Source organism: Podarcis tiliguerta, assembly GCF_965153285.1.
Source record: "Podarcis tiliguerta genome assembly, chromosome: 12".
NCBI classification, from domain to species: domain Eukaryota; kingdom Metazoa; phylum Chordata; class Lepidosauria; order Squamata; family Lacertidae; genus Podarcis; species Podarcis tiliguerta.
Genome location: NC_139545.1, coordinates 907,404 through 929,504, shown reverse-complemented (window position 1 = coordinate 929,504; position 22,101 = coordinate 907,404). Strand labels below are relative to the sequence as shown.

General features: G+C 41.1%; 1 protein-coding gene across 7 annotated transcripts in view; it reads right to left on the bottom strand.

The window, feature by feature from the left end:
- Window positions 1–22,101, bottom strand: part of EZH2 (enhancer of zeste 2 polycomb repressive complex 2 subunit) — a 54,484-nt gene that overhangs the window by 18,444 nt on the left and 13,939 nt on the right. For 4 of the 7 annotated variants that reach the window (XM_083407035.1, XM_083407034.1, XM_083407032.1 and 1 more), the window contains 7 exons: window positions 21,285–21,413; window positions 20,902–21,018; window positions 18,157–18,277; window positions 15,746–15,907; window positions 4,629–4,731; window positions 3,794–3,957; window positions 1,316–1,407 (listed from right to left, as the gene is read on the bottom strand). In XM_083407035.1, coding sequence (XP_083263161.1) covers window positions 1,316–1,407; window positions 3,794–3,957; window positions 4,629–4,731; window positions 15,746–15,907; window positions 18,157–18,277; window positions 20,902–21,018; window positions 21,285–21,413 — 888 coding nt within the window. The remainder of the gene's footprint in view (window positions 1–1,315; window positions 1,408–3,793; window positions 3,958–4,628; window positions 4,732–15,745; window positions 15,908–18,156; window positions 18,278–20,901; window positions 21,019–21,284; window positions 21,414–22,101) is intronic. The other 3 variants (XM_083407037.1, XM_083407038.1, XM_083407033.1) reach the window with 1 other exon arrangement.

The following is a 22,101-nucleotide window of genomic DNA, read 5'->3' as shown; positions in this document are numbered from 1 at the left end:
GACATAGCTATTTCTTCACAGGACTATGCCACTTGACACGCTGCCTGCACAAGGACAAAGGGAAGACAGCTGATTCGTTATTCTCTTCTCTCTAAAGAACAAAGTGAGGGTGCAACTGGTTGCTTTGGGCACATACAAAATCTGGAAGTGAAAAGCTTTAAGCAAAGTGGGGTCGTATAGAAAGGTAGTAAGTAGGAGGGATAACCCAGAGAGCTCAATTTGTGACAATTTTTATTGGGTGTGAGAAGAATTAATGGATCGTGGCCTTCAGAGTTAAACAAAGCAGGAAGATGATTACTGCTGGTCAAATAAATGGCTGAAATTAAAGAGGAACTGAAAAGCCACCTAGCCTTGCATACGAAGCACTGCAATGTGCTTATTCCCAAGGGCTCTGTGAGTTTGAGTGTAGAAAGTAGGTAACATTTGACAGTTTTCACAAAATTACTAAAGACTGCTGCTAGTAGAGATCAAAAAGCCAAGCAGTATGGAGGCCAAGACTTTCTCCATTTGTATCCCCATAAGCCACTCCACTTCTCCAGTGTTTTTGTTCTGCATATTAAGGTAGGTGTAAGAGGCATCTAATGCGTCCAATCAAGCTCCTATGTATAAACTCTCTCTTTTAATTATAAACTGCCTTTATAGTCCTACAAATACCCTCAGTGTAATATGAATCAGTTATGAGAAATGGTTTAGCTCAGAAAAACACACTGCTACCACGAAAGAAGCAACGATAAATATTAGCTTCATCACAAAATTTGGTATTCCAACACTGCCAGCACAAAACTCTAAGTGCGCCCTAGCTCTGAAGAAATATCCCAGAATCAGCACATACTTGCAGGACCCAAGGTCTCTTTGACCATGTGTAGACAGCTTGTGGTCAAGAAAACCCCAAAGTGTGAAAGTGGGAGGTGTAAGCCAAATTAGGTCAACCTTTTTTAAAATTGTGCATCCCAACCATAGAATCTGAAAAATACAGAGTTTTGAGCTTTTGTTGAAGAATTCACAAATTAGTTGGCAGCAACAGCAACACGCAATGATCAGAACGGTGCCAGTTTATTCAGCCCCATCTCTAGCCAAATGACAGCTCAATCAACAAAAGCCAAAGATGCTGCTCAAAGTCAGTAGGAGGTTCCTCAGGAATTTTCACATAAAGATGTTAGCATTCAGCAAATCATAAATCCTATTTGATTCCAGCACTTTTTTCCTGGGAACAGCTAAATAAAATCAACTTTATCATCAGCTGTACCTTTCTTTCTATTCCAAGAGTGAAAAAGAGAGCTAATTAACTCTTAAGCCAAAGGAACATTTGTCTTACCAGATGTTGATAACAGTGTGGCCCACAAGGTTTATTATCTATTGCTGTTTCCGTATTTTTCCGTTTGTAAGTATTAGGAGTTGCATGGAATGCTACAGAAAATTGTTTAAAAAGAAGAAAGAAGAAAAGACCATAATACTGAAAAAGTTGATAATGAATCTTCATTTAAACAAAGAGTCTCCAACCAGCATGAAACAATATAAAAACAATGCAATAAATTATAGGTACCCAGGATTTTACAGGCTACTTTGCATTGCAGGGATAATAATGGCTACACTACAATTTTAAGAAAACCCTTTGCATAATAAGCTACAATCCAGAGCATCACTGGCACCATGGTATACAGAAGCCTAGGTGCTTTAGAAAGTGTTGCATAACACATTGCTCTGTGAAAAGTTACGCCCCACATCATTGATGGAGAGGCCTCCAGCTGAACTGGGGGTGGCGTGCCGTTTGTTTAATTCTTGGTGTTGGCCATGAGCACTTGCTTGCTGAAAGATGCAAGGAAGAACAAACTTAATATTTGTAAGGAGAAATTATATTAAAAGTGAAATTACCTGGAAGACCACCTAGCAGAATGGTACACTTGGACTGAGCAAAGACAAGGTGGTTTCCCCCAGATGCCACTGGACTGCAACTCCCATCAGCTCAGCCAGAGGGAAAGATCAGGCATGATGGAAGTGGTAGTCCAACAGCCCCTGCAGGTATCCCCTTCCATTGGATACCCCTGATGGAAGATCCAAATTCTACTTGTGGTTCTGTGCTCTATAAAATCTCCTAGGTTGGTGACCCCAAAATGGGAGTCTCCCACTCTTCTCCCTGCAACATAGAATGTCCTTCCTTCTCCCACACATGAGACACTTGAGGCATCTGATAAAGATGTAGCTTTTTGTTCCAGCTTTTGTTCCAACATTGTTTTCGTTTGAAAGAATCACCATAATTCCTGTTTTACAGGCAACTCCCAGTTTAGCCATGTCCAAATGATGTGGGACTGCAAACATGTGCCACGTGCACAGCACCAAACCCGGAAGCAGCTCCCATACGTCATAAAATCTCATGAAAAGTGGCAGAGAGGGCTTCTGTGCGCCCTGCCGACACGCACAGGGGTCTGGAATGGAAAATTAGGATTGACTGTATATGCCTTTATACTATTTTACTGGTTTTATGTTGTATTTTTATTTTAATTATATTGTTTATTGTTTTTATATTGTATGCTGCTTGGAGATTTTTTAAAACTTTAGAGTATACAAACGTTTTAAATAAATAGGCAAACAAGTGAACAAAATATGGTCACATAAAGAAAACCAAAATAAAATAAAATTTGAGAGGAACATTTGAGTAAACTGATTCAATAGCCAAGAAAAAAACGATGTGCTCTCTTAAGAGCTTTTAACACATTTTTTAAAAAATTGGCCATGCTTTTATTTGTGGAGTTGTTTGTCTGTTTCTCTGAGTGGGCGGGGGGGGGGGAGTGTGTTAATTTTTTCTCTAGACCATTTTGTAGGGTGAAAGGCTGGATGTGGTCTGGAGGGATGTGTGGTTCCCTGGTTGTGAAATTGGTGAGGTTTTTATCCCGCATGAAATTGGTGAGGTTTTTAATCCCAGACCCAGTTGCGGGCCTCAGGAATGCCTTCCCTCAGCCTCCTTTCTTTCCTCATTCTGACAAAAAGTGAAAACCATCCTCTTCAATCAGGCTTTTTATAATACTTCAGTCTTTTATTTTGCTCCCAGATTTTGTGCATTCTCTCTCTCTTCTCTGGTTGTACATCACACTGTGCGGCATAACTGATTGTGGGATTTTTGTTTCTTTTATTTAACATACAGTGGTACCTTGGGTTACACACGCTTCAGGTTACAGACTCCGCTACCCCAGAAATAGTGCTTCAGGTTAAGAACTTTGCTTCAGGATGAGAACAGAAATCATGCTCTTGGTGCGGCGGCAGCAGGATGCCCCATTAGCTAAAGTGGTGCTTCAGGTTAAGAACAGTTTCAGGTTAAGAACAGACCTCCAGAACAAATTAAGTTCTTAACCCAAGGTACCACTGGTATTGTACTTTAACCTGTTATATACTGTTGCAGGGGTGTACTTCTGGCTGAGAAAGGGCATAAAATCAAACTTTAATCATCTCACAAAAGTGGATCAATTAGGCAGCTGACATAAATCATGCACACTTAAAGGTTCCAATTAATATACAGCCTTTTCTATTGATTTTAACAGCTGGGGTAGCCATGACTTACTTACATAAAATTTATTTATTAAATTTGTATACTGCCCTTCATCCAAAGATCACAGGCTAGTTCACAACATAAAAAATAAGATGAGAATTAAAAATACATAATAAAAACAAAAACAAACCAACACCCCCTCCCACAAACGTGTTTAAAAGGACATAGGCAGTCCAAGGCTTGGGGCAGATAAAGCAAAATATCTCAACGTTCTTGAATGCAAGGGACAGACTGAAATATTTTAGTACTTACGATGTAAGAAGCAATCATATTTGAAACATCGTCTACAGAAGAGAGTATGAAAGGAGTGTAGACTCTGCTCCCTCTGAACAGATTTAGCATTTGGTCCATCTATGTTTGGTGTGCACTCGGGAGGAAGAGCTCCTGGAAGCTGCTGCTCTGTAAGTTCTTTGTATCTACAGAAGTAGTAAAAACATTCCTATTTTATATGCCAAACGCCCGGCTTTATTGTCCTTGCAGGAAAAGTACAGCTTATGCAGTTAATCTAAATAATGGGCATTGACATAAATGACATTTGTCTGGCTAAAACCATTTACTTCATTGCTTATTTCATTGATCTGTGATGCTGTAAAGAAAAGGGAAGAAGTTGCCTAATCAAATAGCCAATGCTGACATTCTTTAAGTGCTATGAGGATGGCATTGCCCTAGCCAAATTCTATTTGTTTCAGGGAGAGGGAATTATAAAGGTGCTCAGCAAGCCTATCAATATCAATGGGCCTTTGAATTCCTTAACTTTGCTGGATCACGCCTGCTTGCAATAATTCATTCTGGTAATTTAATAAATCTAGAGAAATACCCTATGTGAGGTTACAGCTGCACCCATGAGATGTTTTAATTAAAAAATAATAAAACTAAACAGGGTTCCATTAAAGTGACTCCCTGCCCAGTCATCTCAAAATTACTTAGATTCCATATCCCATACCAAAGTAAACTTTTGTACAAAACTTGGTCAACAATTCCTATTTAAACATGGGGGGGGGGGGCAGCTGCCTCTCCCTGTCCCCCTTGGCTATGTCCATGTTCAAACGGTGTATGGATTTTATGAAATAAATAAAATACATCTTACTTTTCTTTCAGTTCCTCAGCTGTACCCTTATCTGGAAACATTGAGGAAATGGCTTCAAATATCTTGTCAGAAGGAAATTTACGAGGAGGATGACTCTCTTTATCTACATAGAAACAAAAACACAAGCAATGTTCTCTAAAGCTTAGAATCTTCCCACATTGATTCTCAAAGGGGCAGGCAAACTGAATTGTGTCAGACGCAGAATTCCACACTGACATCTCATTCACCCAGGGCAACGGAAATGGAAGTGCTGGGGATGGACAAGGCATTAGCTTCCCCCCTCCTTTAGAAACTGAAGGCAGGGGCTGACAGAGTGCTTGGCTTCCTCATTCCGCTTGCCTTTATTTTTATTTTTTAACTTTTATTTTGCTTTAAACAGGTACATGTAAACAGGTACATATAAATATAGACAACCAAAATTACAAAGAAAAAATCCTTAATAGTAATGGGAAAAAAACTACAAAAAACTACAAAAAAATCGAAGTACATGACACAGAACATAAGCAATTATGGGAAAGATAAAAGAAAAGAAAAAAGAAAAGGAAAAAAAGAAAAGGGAAAAGGAAGATGAGCCAAAGCAGGAAAGCTCATCTATTGTACACTTCCGTCAAGTTCACAACAGATCATTATTCTTATCAATTATCTCTATCTGCATTCCAAAGGAATCCCTCATCTTGGTATCAGGGAACATTTCTCTATGCGGTATCATTCTAAACATAGCCAGGTCTGTCTTGCTGAGCCCTTGTCCCCTAAATAATTATTTAAACATGCCCATTCTTCTTTCACCAATTTTTTAGGTTTCTCTCTTATTGCATCTGTCAGCTTTGCGAGCTCCAAGTACTCGCACAATTTGACTACCCATTCCTCTTTAGTGGGTGTATTTTTATCTTTCCAGTGTTTTGCCACTATAACCCTTGCTGCTGACGTTGCATACATAAATAGCCTAGTTTTATTTTTGGGAATATTATCTGAAACCATTCCTAGTAAAAATTCTTCCGGTTTCTTGCTAAATGTAGTTTTTATCAATCTCTTTATCTCTTCATAAATCATGTTCCAAAATCTTTCTATCTCTAGACAGGACCACCACATATGTTCCTATCTGTTCCTTACATCGGCAGCACTTGTTATTATTTGATTTATTTATTTTTGCAAGTTTTACAGGGGTCAGGTACCACCTATAGTACATTTTCATAAGATTTTCCCTTATAAGGAAACAAGCCGTGAATTTTATATTTTCAGTCCATAATTCATTTCAAATATTGGGTTTGATCATATGTCCCAGGTCCCTCTCCCATTTTACTGTAATTTCTTTAATATCTTCCTCCTTTCTTTGCCAATTCATAGAATCATAGAGTTGGAAGAGACCACAAGGGTCATCGAGTCCAACCCCCTGCCAAGCAGGAAACACCATCAGAGCACTCCTGACATATGGCTGTCGAGCCTCTGCTTAAAGACGTCCAAAGAAGGAGACTCCACCACACTCCTTGGCAGCAAATTCCACTGTCGAACAGCTCTTACTGTCAGGAAGTTCTTCCTAATGTTTAGGTGGAATCTTCTTTCTTGTAGTTTGGATCCATTGCTCCGTGTCCGCTTCTCTGGAGCAGCAGAAAACAACCTTTCTCCCTCCTCTAGGTGACATCCTTTTATATATTTGAACATGGCTATCATATCACCCCTTAACCTCCTCTTCTCCAGGCTAAACATGCCTAGCTCCCTTAGCCGTTCCTCATAAGGCATCGTTTCCAGACCTTTGACCATTTTGGTTGCCCTCCTCTGGACACGTTCCAGTTTGTCAGTGTCCTTCTTGAACTGTGGTGCCCAGAACTGGACACAGTACTCCAGGTGAGGTCTGACCAGAGCAGAATACAGTGGCACTATAACTTCCCTTGATCTAGATGCTATACTCCTATTGATGCAGCCCAGAATTGCATTGGCTTTTTTAGCTGCCGCATCACACTGTCGGCTCATGTCAAGTTTGTGGTCAACCAAGACTCCTAGATCCTTTTCACATGTACTGCTCTCACGCCAGGTGTCACCCATCTTGTATTTGTGCCTCTCATTTTTTTTTGCCCAAGTGCATTTTTTTTGCCCAAGTGCAATTCAAAAGTAGTTTGTACATTTTAGAAAGTGTCTTTTGATTATTATAGAAAATATCCTTCTCCAGATAGGATATTTTTTTTGTCAAATCCTTTGCTTCTTTTATCCTTTTCAAGGGCGGCTTTTAATTGGTAATACTCCAGCCAGGTTATTCCCTTCTGTTTCAATTCGCTTAGGTCCTTTATTTTCAGATCACTACTTGTTTCCTCTACTAAATCCTTATATGTTAGCCAATCGCTGTTCATATTCATTCTGTGAACCGACATAGATTCCATTGGTGACAGCCACCATGGTGTTTTGGTTACTACTGATTTCTTACTCCTCTCCCATACTTCATATAATGCCCTTCTCACAATATGATTTAAAAATCCTTTGTGGGATTTAACCTTGTCATAGCCTATGTAGCCATGCAATCCGTACACAATATCCAATCCCTCCAGATCTAGAACTTCCGTGTTTTTAATTAATATCCAGTCCTTAATCCATGTCCAGCACGCTGCCTCAAAGTACAGTTTAAGGTCAGGGACCGCGAAGCCTCCTTTTTCCTTCAACTCTGTTAGTAGCTTAAATTTTATGCGTGGGTTTTCCCCTTGCCAAATAAACTTGGCAAGGTCTTTCTGCCAATCCTTAAAACACTTTACGCCTCTAATTATAGGTATTGTTTGGAACATAAAAATCATCTTTGGCAATACCATCATTTTAACTGTGGATATTCTCCCCCACAGGGACAGATTCAATTTTCCCCAAGTCTCTAATTCTTTTTTTATTTCCTTCCACTTCTTCTCAGGGGAACTGAAGGAAGCAGGTGTGTCCACTCTTAAAGAAAACTTCATTAGATCCCTTAGACCTATCCAATTACCACCCAGTTTCAAATTTTCCATACCTGGGTAAGGTAATTGAGAGAGCGGTTGCTGAACAGCTTGGTAGGTTTCTGGACGAAACATCAGCATTAGATCCATTTCAGTCCGGTTTTCGTCCTGGTTTTGGGACGGAGACGGCTCTGGTTGCCCTAACAGATGATCTCCGTAGACAACTGGATCGAGGTGGGTCAGGACTGCTGATCCTTTTAGATTTGTCAGCAGCATTTGACATGGTCGATCATGATCTTCTGGACCACCGCCTCGCAGACGTGGGGATACAGGGCATAGCCCGTAACTGGTTGCGCTCTTTTATCTCAGAGGGTGGCACTAGGGAGGGAAATGTTGTCACGCCACTCCTTGGTGTGTGGAGTGCCGCAGGGCGCAATTCTCTCCCCGATGCTTTTTAACATCTTTATGTGCCCCCTTGCCCAGATTATCCGGAGCTTTGGGCTGGGCTGTCACCAATATGCTGATGACACTCAGCTCTATCTGCTGATGGATGGCCACACCGACTCGGCCCCGAACACACTGACCAGATGCTTGGAAGCTGTAGCTGGATGGTTTCGTGGGAGCCGATTGAAACTAAATCCTTCAAAGAAAGAGGTCCTATGGCTAGGTCGGGATGGCATGGGGATGAGGGACCAACTCCCTTCTCTTGCGGGGGCCCAATTAGTGCCAATGTCTTCCGTTAAGAGTTTGGGTGTAATCCTTGACGCCTCCCTTTCCATGGAGGCGCAAGTTACAGCAACAGCCAAGGCGACATTTTTCCACCTTCGCCGCATCAAGCACTTGGTCCCTTACCTTTCCCGCCCCGACCTGGCCACAGTGATCCATGCAACAGTCATCTCCAGGCTTGACTACTGTAATTCGCTCCACGCGGGGCTGCCCTTGAAGCTGTCCCAGAAACTCCAGCGGGTACAGAATGCTGCAGCGAGGCTCCTCACGGGGTCTCTGCCATGGGAGCATATTCACCCAGTGCTTTTCCAGCTGCACTGGCTCCCGGCGGAGTCCAGGGTCAGATTTAAGGTGCTGTTTTTGACCTTTAAAGCCCTTCACGGCCTAGGACCCTCGTACCTACGGGACCGCCTCTCCTGGTATGCCCCACGGAGAGCCTCAAGGTCCATAAATAACAACACCCTAGTGGTCCCAGGCCCTAAGGAAGTTAGATTGGCTTCAACCAGAGCCAGGGCCTTTTCAACTCTGGCTCCGGTCTGGTGGAACGCTCTGCCTCATGAGACCAGGGCCCTGCAGGATCTGATTTCTTTCCGCAGGGCCTGTAAGACAGAGTTGTTCCGCCTGGCCTTTGGCTTGGAGCCAATTTGATTCCCTCCCTCCCTATCTTTCTTTTTTCTTTTCCTTCTCCTCCTGTGATGAGGCTACATTTTAATATTTTAATGTTCCATTATTTTAATGTTGTATTTTATTTTTGTTTTTAAGTTGTAATCATTCATCTTGTTTTTATTATTGATTGTAAGCCGCTCTGAGCCCGGCCTTGGCTGGGGAGGGCGGGGTATAAATAAATTATTATTATTATTATTATTATTATTATTATTATTATTATTATTATCCTTATATAAGTTTATATTCTTATTGGTGATCCAAACCCCCAAATAATTTACCTTATTGGCTACCTTTTAACATGTTGTATTTTCCAGTTCCTCTTGTTCCAACTTACGTAAATTTTTCGTTAATAATTTGTATTTTCCTTTATTCAGTTTGAACCCAGAGACCTTCCCAAATTCTTCCAGTTGTGCAAGCGTTTTTTGGATACTTTCCACTGGATTTTCAGTGGTTACAATTACATCATCAGCAAAGACTTTAATTTTGTAGTATCGAGTTCCTAGGTTAATTCCTCTTATATTTTTATCCTTTCTTATTGATATTAAAAGTGGTTCCAAGGTGGCAATAAAAAGAAGTGGGGAGAGAGGGCACCCCTGTCTTGTCTTCCTTTCGATGCTGAACTCTTCGGTGATCTCGTTATTTATTAGCAATTTTGCTTTTTGGTTATCATATATCGCCCTAATTCCATTAATTAATTTCTCCCCTATTTCCAAGGAACTGAAATCAGAAACAAAATTCAGTTATGTTCCCAATGGGATCTCCACTACTTAACTTTGGATGGACAGGTTAAGTAGCTGTGTGTAGAAGAGAAAGGACCTTCTGTAGCAAAGGCAGTTGCTGCAGAAGTGTGCGAGTCAAGTTTGCAGCCATCATGTGACTGCCTAATGAGGTAGTTGAAATGATACCAACAGTGAGGACTATGCAGCTGGATTCTATAGTAGTGTTCTATGAAAAACTCTCCAAGCTTGGAAACGGAGAGTTGGAAGGGACCCCGGTGGGCCTCTAGTCCACCCCCCTGCAATGCAGGAATCTCAAAACACAGTAAATATTGAAGGTGGTCTAAACCACTGAGCCTCTTGGGCTTGCCGATTGGAAGGTCGGCGGTTTGAATCCCCGTGACGGTGTGAGCTCCCGTTGCTCGGTCCCTGCTCCTGACCACCTAGCAGTTCGAAAGCACGTCAAAGTGCAAGTAGATAAATAGGTACCACTCTGGAAGGTAAACGGCGTTTCCGTGAACTGCCCTGGTTTTGCCAGAAGCGGCTTAGTTATGCTGGCCACATGACCCGGAAAAACTGTCTGCGGACAAATGCTGGCTCTCTTGGCCAGTAAAGTGAGATGAGTGCCACAACCTCAGAGTTGTTCACGACTGGACTTAACTGTCAGGCGTCCTTTAGTCTCAGAGCCACCTTGTAAATGGGAGAGGGTGTTTTGCCCAAAAGTCAAGCTGAGAAGTGTCGAAGGTCCAATACATGATGCGTTGTTTTAACTGTTTTTAATTGCCTCCCCTGTCTTACCTTTTTAATTTGTGGGGGGGATTTGTTGCTGTGGTTTGTTTTCTTTTTTAATTTTTTTATTTTCGAAGTTTCAAAAAACAATAATTTGTTAAACACAGACACTCTTGTTTACATTGAACCAGGGGTCAGCAAACTTTTTGAGGAGGGGGCTGGTTTACCACCCCTCAGAGCTTGTGGCGGGCCAGACTGTGCATGCGCGCCCACACACATAGCGGGGGGGGGGGGGTTCTCTTCACTTTAAATTACAAGTGCTATGTCAATCCTGCTAACGTTTTTAAATGTTTACAGTGTTCTTTAATATATTCTATAAAGTTATGCCATTCAAATCAAATCAAATACCTTTACTGGCATTAAAGTATAAAACATTTCAAGTCACTGGGACAATTAAAAGTTGTCAAGGGTCATAAGGTCACACTGTGATCGTGTGCACTTAGATATTCTGCTTCACCCTGTCTGTTCCCCAAAAGGATGGATCACTGGGAAACCTTTTGGTTAAGATTGTGGCTAAAAAGGAGGCTACTAAAGCAGTGATATCTTTGTCCCGATCTGCCAGGAGAAACCTCATTTGACTTCTTCTCGGAGTTATAGGCTGGAAGTCCAACATTTTCCTCAGCATCAGTTGGCGAGGTCTGCTGTGTAGAGAGCAAACTAAGAGAATGTGGTTCATTGAATCAGGTACTCCTTGGTTGCAGGTACACAAACGGGCTTGATATGGAGTATGTGAGAATCTGCCTTTGGTCACTGCAGAAGGGAAAGCATTTAATCTCGTGAACATAAAGGCTCTTCAATGGGAGGGGAGTAGTAGATATTTGGCACAGGTTCCATAGGATGTTGTAACACCTAAGGCCTCCGGAGAACAGGATCTCGGAGTATGAAGTAACAAGCGCTGTCTTTGGTAGTCGTAGAGTTGCTGCTCGATTATTTGGAATATGTAACTTTCGTCACATGCTTCAAGGCTCTCGAGAGCAATGCCCAAACTACAAATTTTATCTTGAATTGCTCTATACCATCTAGATGAAATGCGGTCTTCAAGCATAGAGGTTAAGAAGGAGTTAGCTGTTGTTCTACAGTGGACTTTCAGCCAGGCCTTGGTTGTAGTCAGCCATGCTTTGGTTTCCATCAGATGTTGACCGGTTTCAACACATAAGGCTAAGTAACTTATACATTTAGGGGCAGCAAGGATCTTACAAAGAAAAGTTGCTTGAATTTGTTCAACTTCTCTATTAAATGCTTGTATCCAAATTGGAATGCTGTACAATAACTGAGAAAGGACCTTGGCATTAAAAATATTTATTGTAGCGGGACCATCTGGTTGCATCTGAGGAAGAAAAAATGAAGAATCGCAGATCTGGTGCATTTTGCTTGGATGATCATTCGGCGTCTGTGTGTTGTTCAGTTTAAATTTGACTGGTAGGTATCCCTAGGTATTTGAAAGATTTTACTGGTCAGTGGGGTGATTATCTAGTCTCCATTTGACAATTTGATGACTTTGAGAAAAAATCATGCTTTTTGCCAAGGATTTATTGGACGGTAATTCTTAGGCTGCTTCGGGTCATTTTTTTAAAATATAGGAGTGATTATGTTTAGCCAATCATCTGGTAATATCCTGAATTTGTCAATTAAAGTAAATAAGTTGACTAATAGAGGGGCCAACTTATGCCATTCTTTGTTGAATTTACTGTCCTATTGGTGCCTGATCTTCCCGGTCAGCCTTGCCATTTCCACATAGTCCATCAACTTCATTATCCATACTTCTTTCGATGGGGCTCTTTCTTTTTTCCATCCCTGGGCAAATAACATTCTTACCACTGTTGTCGCATACATACAGTACTTCCTTATCCTTCGGTAATTCTTCTCCTATTATACCTAATAAAAAGGCCTCTGGTTTTTGAACAAAAATTATTTTAAACATTTTTTTCAGTTCATTATAAATCATTTCCCAGAAGGCCTTTGCTATTTTCCAAGTCCACCACATATGATGGAATGTATCTTTAGCTTTACACTTCCAACATTTGTTGGTCGAATTCTTATACATTTTCGATAATCTTGTAGGAGTCAAATTACCATCTGTACATCATTTTCATATAATTCTCTTTTAACGTACAGCAGGCTGTAAATTTTAAATCCTCATTCCATAACTTCTCCCATGAAGCAAGTTGTATATTATATCCCACATCTTTTGCCCAGTGTATTACAGATTTTAATTACTCATCTTTTCTTTCCCATTCCAGCAACAATTTAAACATTTTTGACAGAACTTTTTCATTATTTCCCAACAGTTATTTCTGTAATCTCGAAAATTCTTTACCAAAACCAACCGCTTTATCCAACCTAAAGATGTCATTTAATTGGTGATATTGGAGCCAATCAGTTAACAGATGCCTTATGTCTTCAAACTTTTTTACTTTCAATTGATTTTCCTCCATGGTCAACTCATTATACATTGCCCATTCTTTTTCCATTTTTTTTTTAACTGACGCTTCCAATGGTGATATCTATCATGGGGTTTTATTCTCTAATAAGTTCTTATATTTCCCCCAAACAGCATAAATTGATTTTCTAACAATATGGTTTAGAAATCCTCTATGAACTTTGGATTTTCCATACTACATACTGTCTTTTGCATCAAATGAAGTCTTATTTCCAATTCAAATCTTAACGACCTTGTAGCTGTTTCAATTTGGCAGTTTGTGAGCTTATCCCATCTTCTCCAGCGTACGTCTGTACATTAGTCTCAAATAATCTCTAATGAACAGAACCTTCTTAATAGTGGCGTAGGTGGGTTACCAACAGGCGAAGTGCTTTTGCACTCAGTGCCTCCCTGCCTCCTGCATTCCATGCCAGAGCAAAAGCCAGGTACCAAGACGATATGCAGGTGCAGCCTGTTTTCCCCATCCCTGTGGGGGGGGGGGGCAGGGGTTTACAAGGATAATTATCCTCAATCATCCTTGATTCATCTATGCCAACGATCTCCCGTTGTCGTGGAACCTGGCTCCATGAAGGCAGCCAGAACCGGAAGCCCCAGACTGCTGGTTCTGAGGTGCCAAAGCGACTGGCTCTGGGGTGGCTCAGGACTTCATGACTTCCATGGTGACCATGGAGCTGTCCCAGCATGTCATTGGCCCAATATGGCCGGCCTAGTGATGTGAGGTGAGAATATTCTCTGCTAGAAAATTATCCGGAGAATATTCCCCACAAACTGTAAATTCTAATGTAAGAACCTTTTTACAACCCACATTTTAAAAATCTAGTAAATAATAAGTCAAGCTGTGCTATTGCCAGTGTAAGTAATGAATAATTTATATTTTATCCAGTTACATTACTAGGAATTGTGTCATTCACCATAGGCTGTTCTGAAATGTGAGCTACGGAAAACATTTGTTAAAAAGTTTTTAAAATGTTATTCATTTAATTTGATGAACATTTGAATTTGTATGTATTTCAACCATATGTAATAGCCTCCCCGCCCCCCATTTTGATATGACCTTATTCTTAGCAATTCTATACCCTTGGCCATACGGTGTGTGGTTTTTTTTTACAGAAAGTAGCTTTAATGCTTTATACACTTAAAAGTAACTAGGTCTATACAATTATGTGTATAGTGGCCTTGATTTAAACAGTTGAGGTTTCTATATATTTAGTGCCAGTAACTGGTTTTTGCAGTGCCATTCAATGGTACAAGGTGCTATTTACCAGAGACTGACATACTAAAATATATTATCATATATTTTATGATAATAAAATGTGGCACTTCACACTGAAAGCAACATCCTCCCAAGCACCATCCCTGGAGACAGTCATCCAAGTAGGATTGGAACCTCTGGAACCACTGCAAAGAAGTACAGCCCATTCCAGAATACAATGAATATCACTGCAGAAGAATACAAGGGTTGATGGTGTTGAAAACCACTGAGAGATAAAGGAGAATTAACAGGGATACACTCCCATTGTCTTTCTCCCAACAAAAATAATAATACAGGGTGACCAAGGCAGTTTCTGTGCCAAAACGGGGTCGAAACTCCAATTGAAATTGATCTAGAACATCAAGTCTCATCTAAGAGAGCCTGGATGTGACCTGTGACCACACACTGAAGAACCTTGTCCAAAAAGGGGACACTAGCAACTGATTGCTTAGATTTTCTGGTCCATAGAAGTTTTCTTAAAGTTTCTTAAAGGTAAAGGGACCCCTGACCATTAGGTCCAGTCGTGGCCGACTCTGGAGTCGCGGCGCTCATCTCGCTTTATTGGCCGAGGGAGCCGGCGTACAGCTTCCGGGTCATGTGGCCAGCATGACTAAGCCACTTCTGGCAAACCAGAGCAGAGCACTGAAACGCAGTTTACCTACCCGCCGGAGCGGTACCTATTTATCTACTTGCACTTTGACATGCTTTTGAACTGCTAGGTTGGCAGGAGCTAGGACCGAGCAACGGGAGCTCACCCCGTCACGGGGATTCGAACCGCCAACCTTCTGATCGGCAAGTCCTAGGCTCTGTGGTTTAAAGTTTCTTACCACTGCTTTATATAGGCAGGCACGGACAACCCACTCCCCCATGGAGGCTTTGATTGTAACAGGCTGTCCCCTCCTTGCTAGATTTAATCAGCCATGAGGGGCAAGATCAGAAGCAGTCAACCGAACCTTGTCTGTGTCTTCAAGCCATACTAACTGAAACTTATCCAACACAAGAAGCCTAGAAAGTGTTCCAGGTGGCTCTGGAAATTCATCTGATGGAACAGTGGAGTCTAGATGCCAGCAGATGTGGCTTCTGTCCTCCAAATGCTTCACAAAGAAGTCACAGCAGGCCACCTGCTTTTCCCTTCAGGTGAGACTGTAAGAGGCCCTGTACTACCAAGAAAAGCCGCTCTAGGCATCATATGAACAAAGCAATAAAAACAACTAAGTGGTTCTTCTTCATTGCCTTCACTGCCACCAAGTAGGCTCAATAATTAGCCGTCACACCTGGTGTTTTCCTCCACTCGCATTCAACCCTTCTCACGGCTTGCTTTGTTGCCCTGAGCTCAGGCCCCCGCCTCAGGCTAGAGCCTGAGGGCGGGCCTGAGGGGAAGCCCAACAGGAGGAAGGCCTTCAGAAGCAATTATGTCCATGGTCTAGGTCCTCTGTATTCCACAAATTACCCAGGGGTTCAACAGGAGAGCCAGTCATATATATCAGCTGGAAAATCCCCCAGAGCCACCTGAAAACTATTTGGAGCCATCACCATCTGAGAGCGGACCATTCTAATACATTCCCACCTCTGCAGAAGGGGAAAGGCATTTAAATAAATGTCTTTGCACCATATTAACCTACCAATTCTGCTGGCCTCTCGGTTCTTTTGCTTTTCATTTCTCCCATCAAGACTGTCGTCTTCGCCACCATCGTCGTCGTCATCTTCATCGTCTTCGTCATCACTATACTGCCCAAGAGCATTGACCAGCTCCACAAATATCTCGTCATTGATAAACCCACATTCTGAAATCAGGTATAGACATAAATGGAAGAGATATGCATTTGCAAACAGGCTGTGCATATCCTCAGGTAGCATAGCTCACTACGCAGAAAAACATTAAAAGTAAATTAACTTTGGAAACACAGGAAAATGGACATGAATAAGATCTTGTAGCTATTTCTCTTCAACTATGCTTTTTTAGTCTTTCAGGACACAACACAGAACTTTATTTGCACTGAATCTAGACATATATAAAAAACACTGTGAACATGCCTTTTTTAAAAAAATTGTAATATATATATTGAATTTCCCATTAGCTCTCCATTGCCATCTAGTGTCACATTTGTATCATGCACTTAAAATGTTATATTTGCAACTTTATAGCTGAGTCCTGGGATAATTCTCTTGCAGAAAATGAGAGAGTAGCCAAGCCAAAGACAGAAAGATATTTAATATTTCATTATCATTCCTATCCCTAATCACAGATAATTCAGAGCAGTATTATTTTTGCAATCCTCGTCCATTTACCTGGGAATAAGTCCAGTCAAACTCAATGGGACTTACTTTGGAGCAGAAATGAATAGGATTGTGCTATAAAGAACAGGTTGAACATCTAACGCTAGATATTAAAGCAGTCATCTGTTTAGCCATGTATATGGATTCTGTGCTTGTGCAGAACTCAAACAGGAAGCTTCCAAAACTGGGCTAGTGTTTTCACAGGGACTCCACCTGACTCTTTCATGTGCATGCATTAAGAAGTATTTTCCCCAATTCCCACTCAGCTCCATTTTTGGACTGACACAGCAGCCCTGCAGGTGAGGGAGAGAAGGGCAACAGGCACAGCAGCATATGCAGCGGGAGAGGCAGGTGGGTTGTGCAACTATATAAACAAGGGAGCAATGTATTCCTTCTTGTGGTCTTTGCCTATCCCCATACACAGGTGCAGTAGTAAGCTCACTGACCAGATGCAAGGCACGTGTTATGAAATGAAAGAGATGAGCACGGTCCTTTCAGAGAAGTCATCTGCCCAGGTTTTCAGATAAAGTCAGAAATGGCAGATGAATAAAGGTTGAAACCTAGAGTTAGCACAGCAGAAGTCCATCAGCAGGACTCTTGGGGAAGACACCCTAGTGGAGTAAGATTGGACTTACTCCAGAACAGAGAACTTTGCCAAACTCATTGTGGAGGTGAACCTTCAATTAAATCCAGAAGCAAAATGTTGTGTAGAGAGAGGTTCATTCTTCTTGCCATCTTATAGCAGATGAACTGCCACCAACTCCCCCTAACACATCAAGTAAAAGGAGGGCTCAGATCCAAGGTATCTAAAGCCCTCTTTATGTCCAATGCCAGGCTTGGAAGAAATACGGGTAGGACAAGGGAGGAGGAACAATGACAAGTTTTAGAAGGAGGAAAGCATCAGGTCTCAACAAGCACTCCACCCCAATACAGAGCCAAGTTACAGCGGTCAGACCTCACTTGCTCTCAGAGCACATGCTATTACAACTAAAATGTTGCTTGTGAACAGAAACAGCTGCAAAATAAACTCACACCAAGAAAGTTGCTCATTGTCCCTGCAAATGGACAAATGACAAGGTTGGACAAAGACATTTTGCTTCCTGAGGCAAAGGATAAAATGCTGCAGAAGCTGACTGGGCCAGCTGTAGACTCTGTGACATCATCAACTCTGGCCATGGGAAAGCACCCTCAGCCGACTGGGTGCAGAACAGCCCAGGTGGTCCACACAGGTCTCTTCTCAGAACGCTCCAGGCCCAAAGGGCTTTCTGAACAAGCGACTGCTGTGGTAAAAAGTGAGAAGGCGCCACATACTTTGAAGGGATGAAAAGGTAGGACACAGGTCAAAACTCTAGCCTGGTTTTACAGGCTCCTTGAATGAGCTCTGCAGAGGCACAAAACCCTTATGTGAGAAGTAAAAAAGGGTATATTCCTGTATTCTGCAGGTGGAGCCAACTATCTGGAAAGCCAGCGAGTACAATTATTTTGCTTCATGGAAAACATGTGATTTAGAATAATAATTACATTTTTGGAAATACGTACTACTGCTCATTCTTGTTTTTAAATATGAGAATTGATGTTTATTTCCAAAGGCATAATTATTGTACTAAATCATGCGTTTCTCATTCTGTGTGAAGCAAAATAATTGTGCTTTTTATATCGTGGTTGGCTTTTTAGCTAGTTAAGCTCAGAACAGCACAGGCCACCCAGACTGGCGATCAGTAGCAGTCAACTTACAAACATACACATCCAAACTCACCTCTGTCTCCGTGCACCTTTCCGTCATAGTTTTTGATTAATTCTTCAATAAAAGTTCCATCCTGGTCAAGCACTTCATCTCCCATATAAGGAATGTTATGTAAAACTGTCTCATCCTCTACCTAGACATAAGGTAAAAAATATAACAAAGGGGGGGGGGAGAAGTCTCTCACCGCAAGCACAAATTTTGATCACTCATCAATCCCTGGCACGGCAAAGCCAAAAAGCAAAGCAACCAACAACTCGCATCAAAAGCAACAAATCCATGGATACTTAATCAAAATTCCATAGCCGTCCACTAATATATGGTACCTCTATATAGCAAGGTCTCCTAAGAATGGTATCTCATCTCTACTTCCTCCTCTCATCTGAAAGCGATGTCCCTTTCATTAAGAACAGAATTACCAAAGCCAACCGCACATTCCTTTGTACACATGCATGTGATTTTTCCATTGAAACGAAGAGGCCAGCACACATGCTAGATTCTGGATTGGGCAATGGTCTAAATGGTCTTTACTCGTTTTCCTTTAGGCTTGTGGTAGAAATTGCTGTTCAATGAGCATTCACTGTAATGAACTGTTTTGTAAGCTAAACTATTGCACAGTTCATACTTTGTGACCCTACAAAAGTGCAGGAGGGACATCCAGATCATTGCAAGGGGTGTAGTCAGGAGTGATCTTGTAGAATATACACAAAGGGCCATAGCAATTTCTTTAGCAGACATTTCAGTGGAAATTTTTCCCAAATGCCATAGTCATGCGCATTACAGGAGTCATATGCAGTATACAGTCACCATGTGAGGCAGAAGCTCGTGTAACAGCATTTCTGTGTATGTTCCTGCACATTTATGAGGGAAGAGTGACCTTCTGTAGTTAATCATTTGCATAGATTAAACAGCTCTGTACTCATATTAAGACATAAAAGGCATATTGTATTTTATAATCGAATGTGTGTGTGTGTGTGCGCGCACGCGTGTATGAATACATAAAATCATAGTTAAACAATACTTTTAAAAACCTATTTATTTAGGGAGGGGTGGGCAGAAGGTAGATTGGAATTTATTGATAGATCTGTAGGTAATCTGCAAAGATTAGCAAGGACTCCCAACTGAAGTCTCCCTGCTCTAAATTATACTGCTAGCTAGGGGTAACCAGAAGTGAATTTTTGCTTGGGATGACGGAGCTCAGCTTAGTTCCTGTACACAAAACAAATACCTGGACACAGAAATATTTAATTCTAAATGTATTTCTTTTTTCTCTATATAGGTTCTGGCAAAAAGAAATAAAGTAAATCCCACAAGGCGGAACTCTATTAAGGAATTCCCTTGCTGCAAATGTTGCATAAAATATTTATTTTGTGACTATACTATTTTTTGTGCTACTACCTTTTTTGAAATTTTTTTTCTCTATACAGTGGTACCTCGGTTTACGAACTTAATTCGTTCCAGAAGTTCATTCTTAAACCAAAACTGTTCTTAAACCAAGGAACACTTTCCCTGATGAGGCCTCCTGCCACCACTGCCCTTCTACCATTCGGATTCTGTTCTTAGACCGAGGTAAAGTTTGCAAACTGGGACACTACTTCCGGTTTTGTGAAGTTTGTAAACTGAATCGTTCGTAAACAGGCCTGTTCTTAAACCGAGGTACCAATGTATATTTAGAGGAAAGGGTGCATTTGGCCTACCTATTTCTTCTAAACCAAAAATATATACCTGCTACAGTCAATGCAATTCTATAAATCAGTTTTATCTATTGCAAGTTGCTCAACTGACATGGTAACGCCAGCAATTTATTTACACATTTCATACTGCCCTTCAAATTTTCTGTTTAGTTTAATACTGGTTTTAATGGATGATTTATTTATTTATTGTTGGAGGTGTTATTTTTCGAACAGAAAATAAAACAAATAAAAATAGGCTTAATGATTCTTTTTAAATGCCTCTTAAGGTGTGGGGAAAGGGAATTGGATCAGGCTGGTGGGCCAGATCCTTACCTCTCTCACCCTCTGCAGGCTAATTTTAACTGGTGGGAAGAGTCATCTGCCAATCCCCTGACATCACAATGACTTCAGGTGACCTGCTATTATAGAGCTGGAAGGGACCCTGGGGGTCTTCTAGTTCAACCCCCTGCAATGGAGGAATCTCAACTAAAGTATCCATGACAGATGGCCATCCAACCTTTGCTTTAAAGCCTCTAACGAAGGAGAGTCTGCGAGAAAGACGCTGAAAATTGCTTCCCTTCCCACTTACCTTACGAACCATACCATCAGCCGAGAAGCACAGCTCAATGCAACTCTTCTATTTTAATTCTTTATTCTGGCTACTCTGAGTTGTCTATTGGATGCCAAATTATCTGTCCAAAATTGAGTCCTTTTGTGAATCAGCTTCTGAAGACCATAAAGCATCAGTGAGTAGCCAACACTTCCTACATTTCTTAAATGTTTGGTGCAAGTTCTGTAAAAATTTCCTCAAACAAATATGCCCAGATTTATTCATCCATGAAGAAGAATTATGACACTGTGACTTTACTCAAAAGATGCATTCAGATGCTTTCTGCAAAATCCAGCGTTTGAAAATAATAAAATTAATTTTATCAGGAATCAATTTGACACACAATGAGGTTTGCTGAACCATTAAAACTATTATTGGGCATAGTAGCACTATACTAGAAAGACGGCATCAACTATTATTCAGCAGACTCTTTTGCTGGTTTCCATTTCAGTTGGTTTAGTCCCGTATTTCACTTACCATAAAGTTTTGCTGAAGGGGAGACCAAGAGTACATTATGGGTACTGAAGCAACAGCATTCAGAGTCTTGAGGGGAATTACTTGCTTTGGAAAATCTAAGTCACTGGTGACTGAACACTGGAAGAAGAGATACAATTACACTACTAGTAGTATGTTGTTTTTAAACAGCAGCAAAAACCTGACTTGACAAACAAAGGTGTGCATTTCGAAGGGATAAAGTGAACAGTTTTAATTCAAAAAGAAATGCTAACATTGAAAAGTGCTTATAAATGTTTGCTTTTACTCAGATAGGGTTGTTCCTTAGGTATGGTGCACACCATACATAGTAAAGGTAATGTGTACTTTCTAACAACATTTCAAGCAAACACATCATGTTAACCAACCTCCCTGGTCCCACGCAATGAGCTCACAGAAGTCATGATGTGCACAGGTTGTATCCGGCGTTGTTTCCATTCTTGGTTTAATATTTCTGTTCTTTCCTGGATCTTCTGACGATTAGAATTAAACATGCTCTGGAAATAAAATAATGTTTTAAGAACCGAGAACCCACAAGCATTTGTAAAATTATTTGGGTATCTAAAAACAATGCTCGTCTGACTGTGAAAGACAGGGAAGGGATATAGCTCCATAGCAGAACATCTGCTTTGCGTGCAGAAGGTCTCAGATTCAAGCCCTTGCATTGTCAAGCAGGACTGGGAAAGTCTCCCATCTGAAACACTGGAGTTTGACTTCACTGTAGTTCAGTGGCAGAGCACATGCTTTGCACACAGAAGACCCCCGGTTCAGCCCTGACACCCACGGCCAATGATCAGACTCAGAATAAAGCAGCTTCTGATAACTATGCCATATGCATCTGACCAAAACTGCTAGAGGTTTCATTATTGTCCAGATATTTCAGGAGGCAAGGGTATTTTATCATCTACCTTAAGAGTGCTTAAACTGTGGTCCACAGTATATTTTCAAATGGTCTCTGACAAAATAAAAAAATGAAAGAAAACAACTAATATATTCTTCAAAAGCAAATAATGACAAAATGCTGGACTCTAGGAGCTTAAAACAAGATGCGCAGAACCGTGAGGTTTGCACTATTTGCACTGGGCAAGTTCCCAAGGTCCTCAAAACAATGATGCTTAAGAACTCTTGACCCGTACTGATTTTCAGACACACCTTTTCTCAAAAATAGTCCACTAGAATATTTTC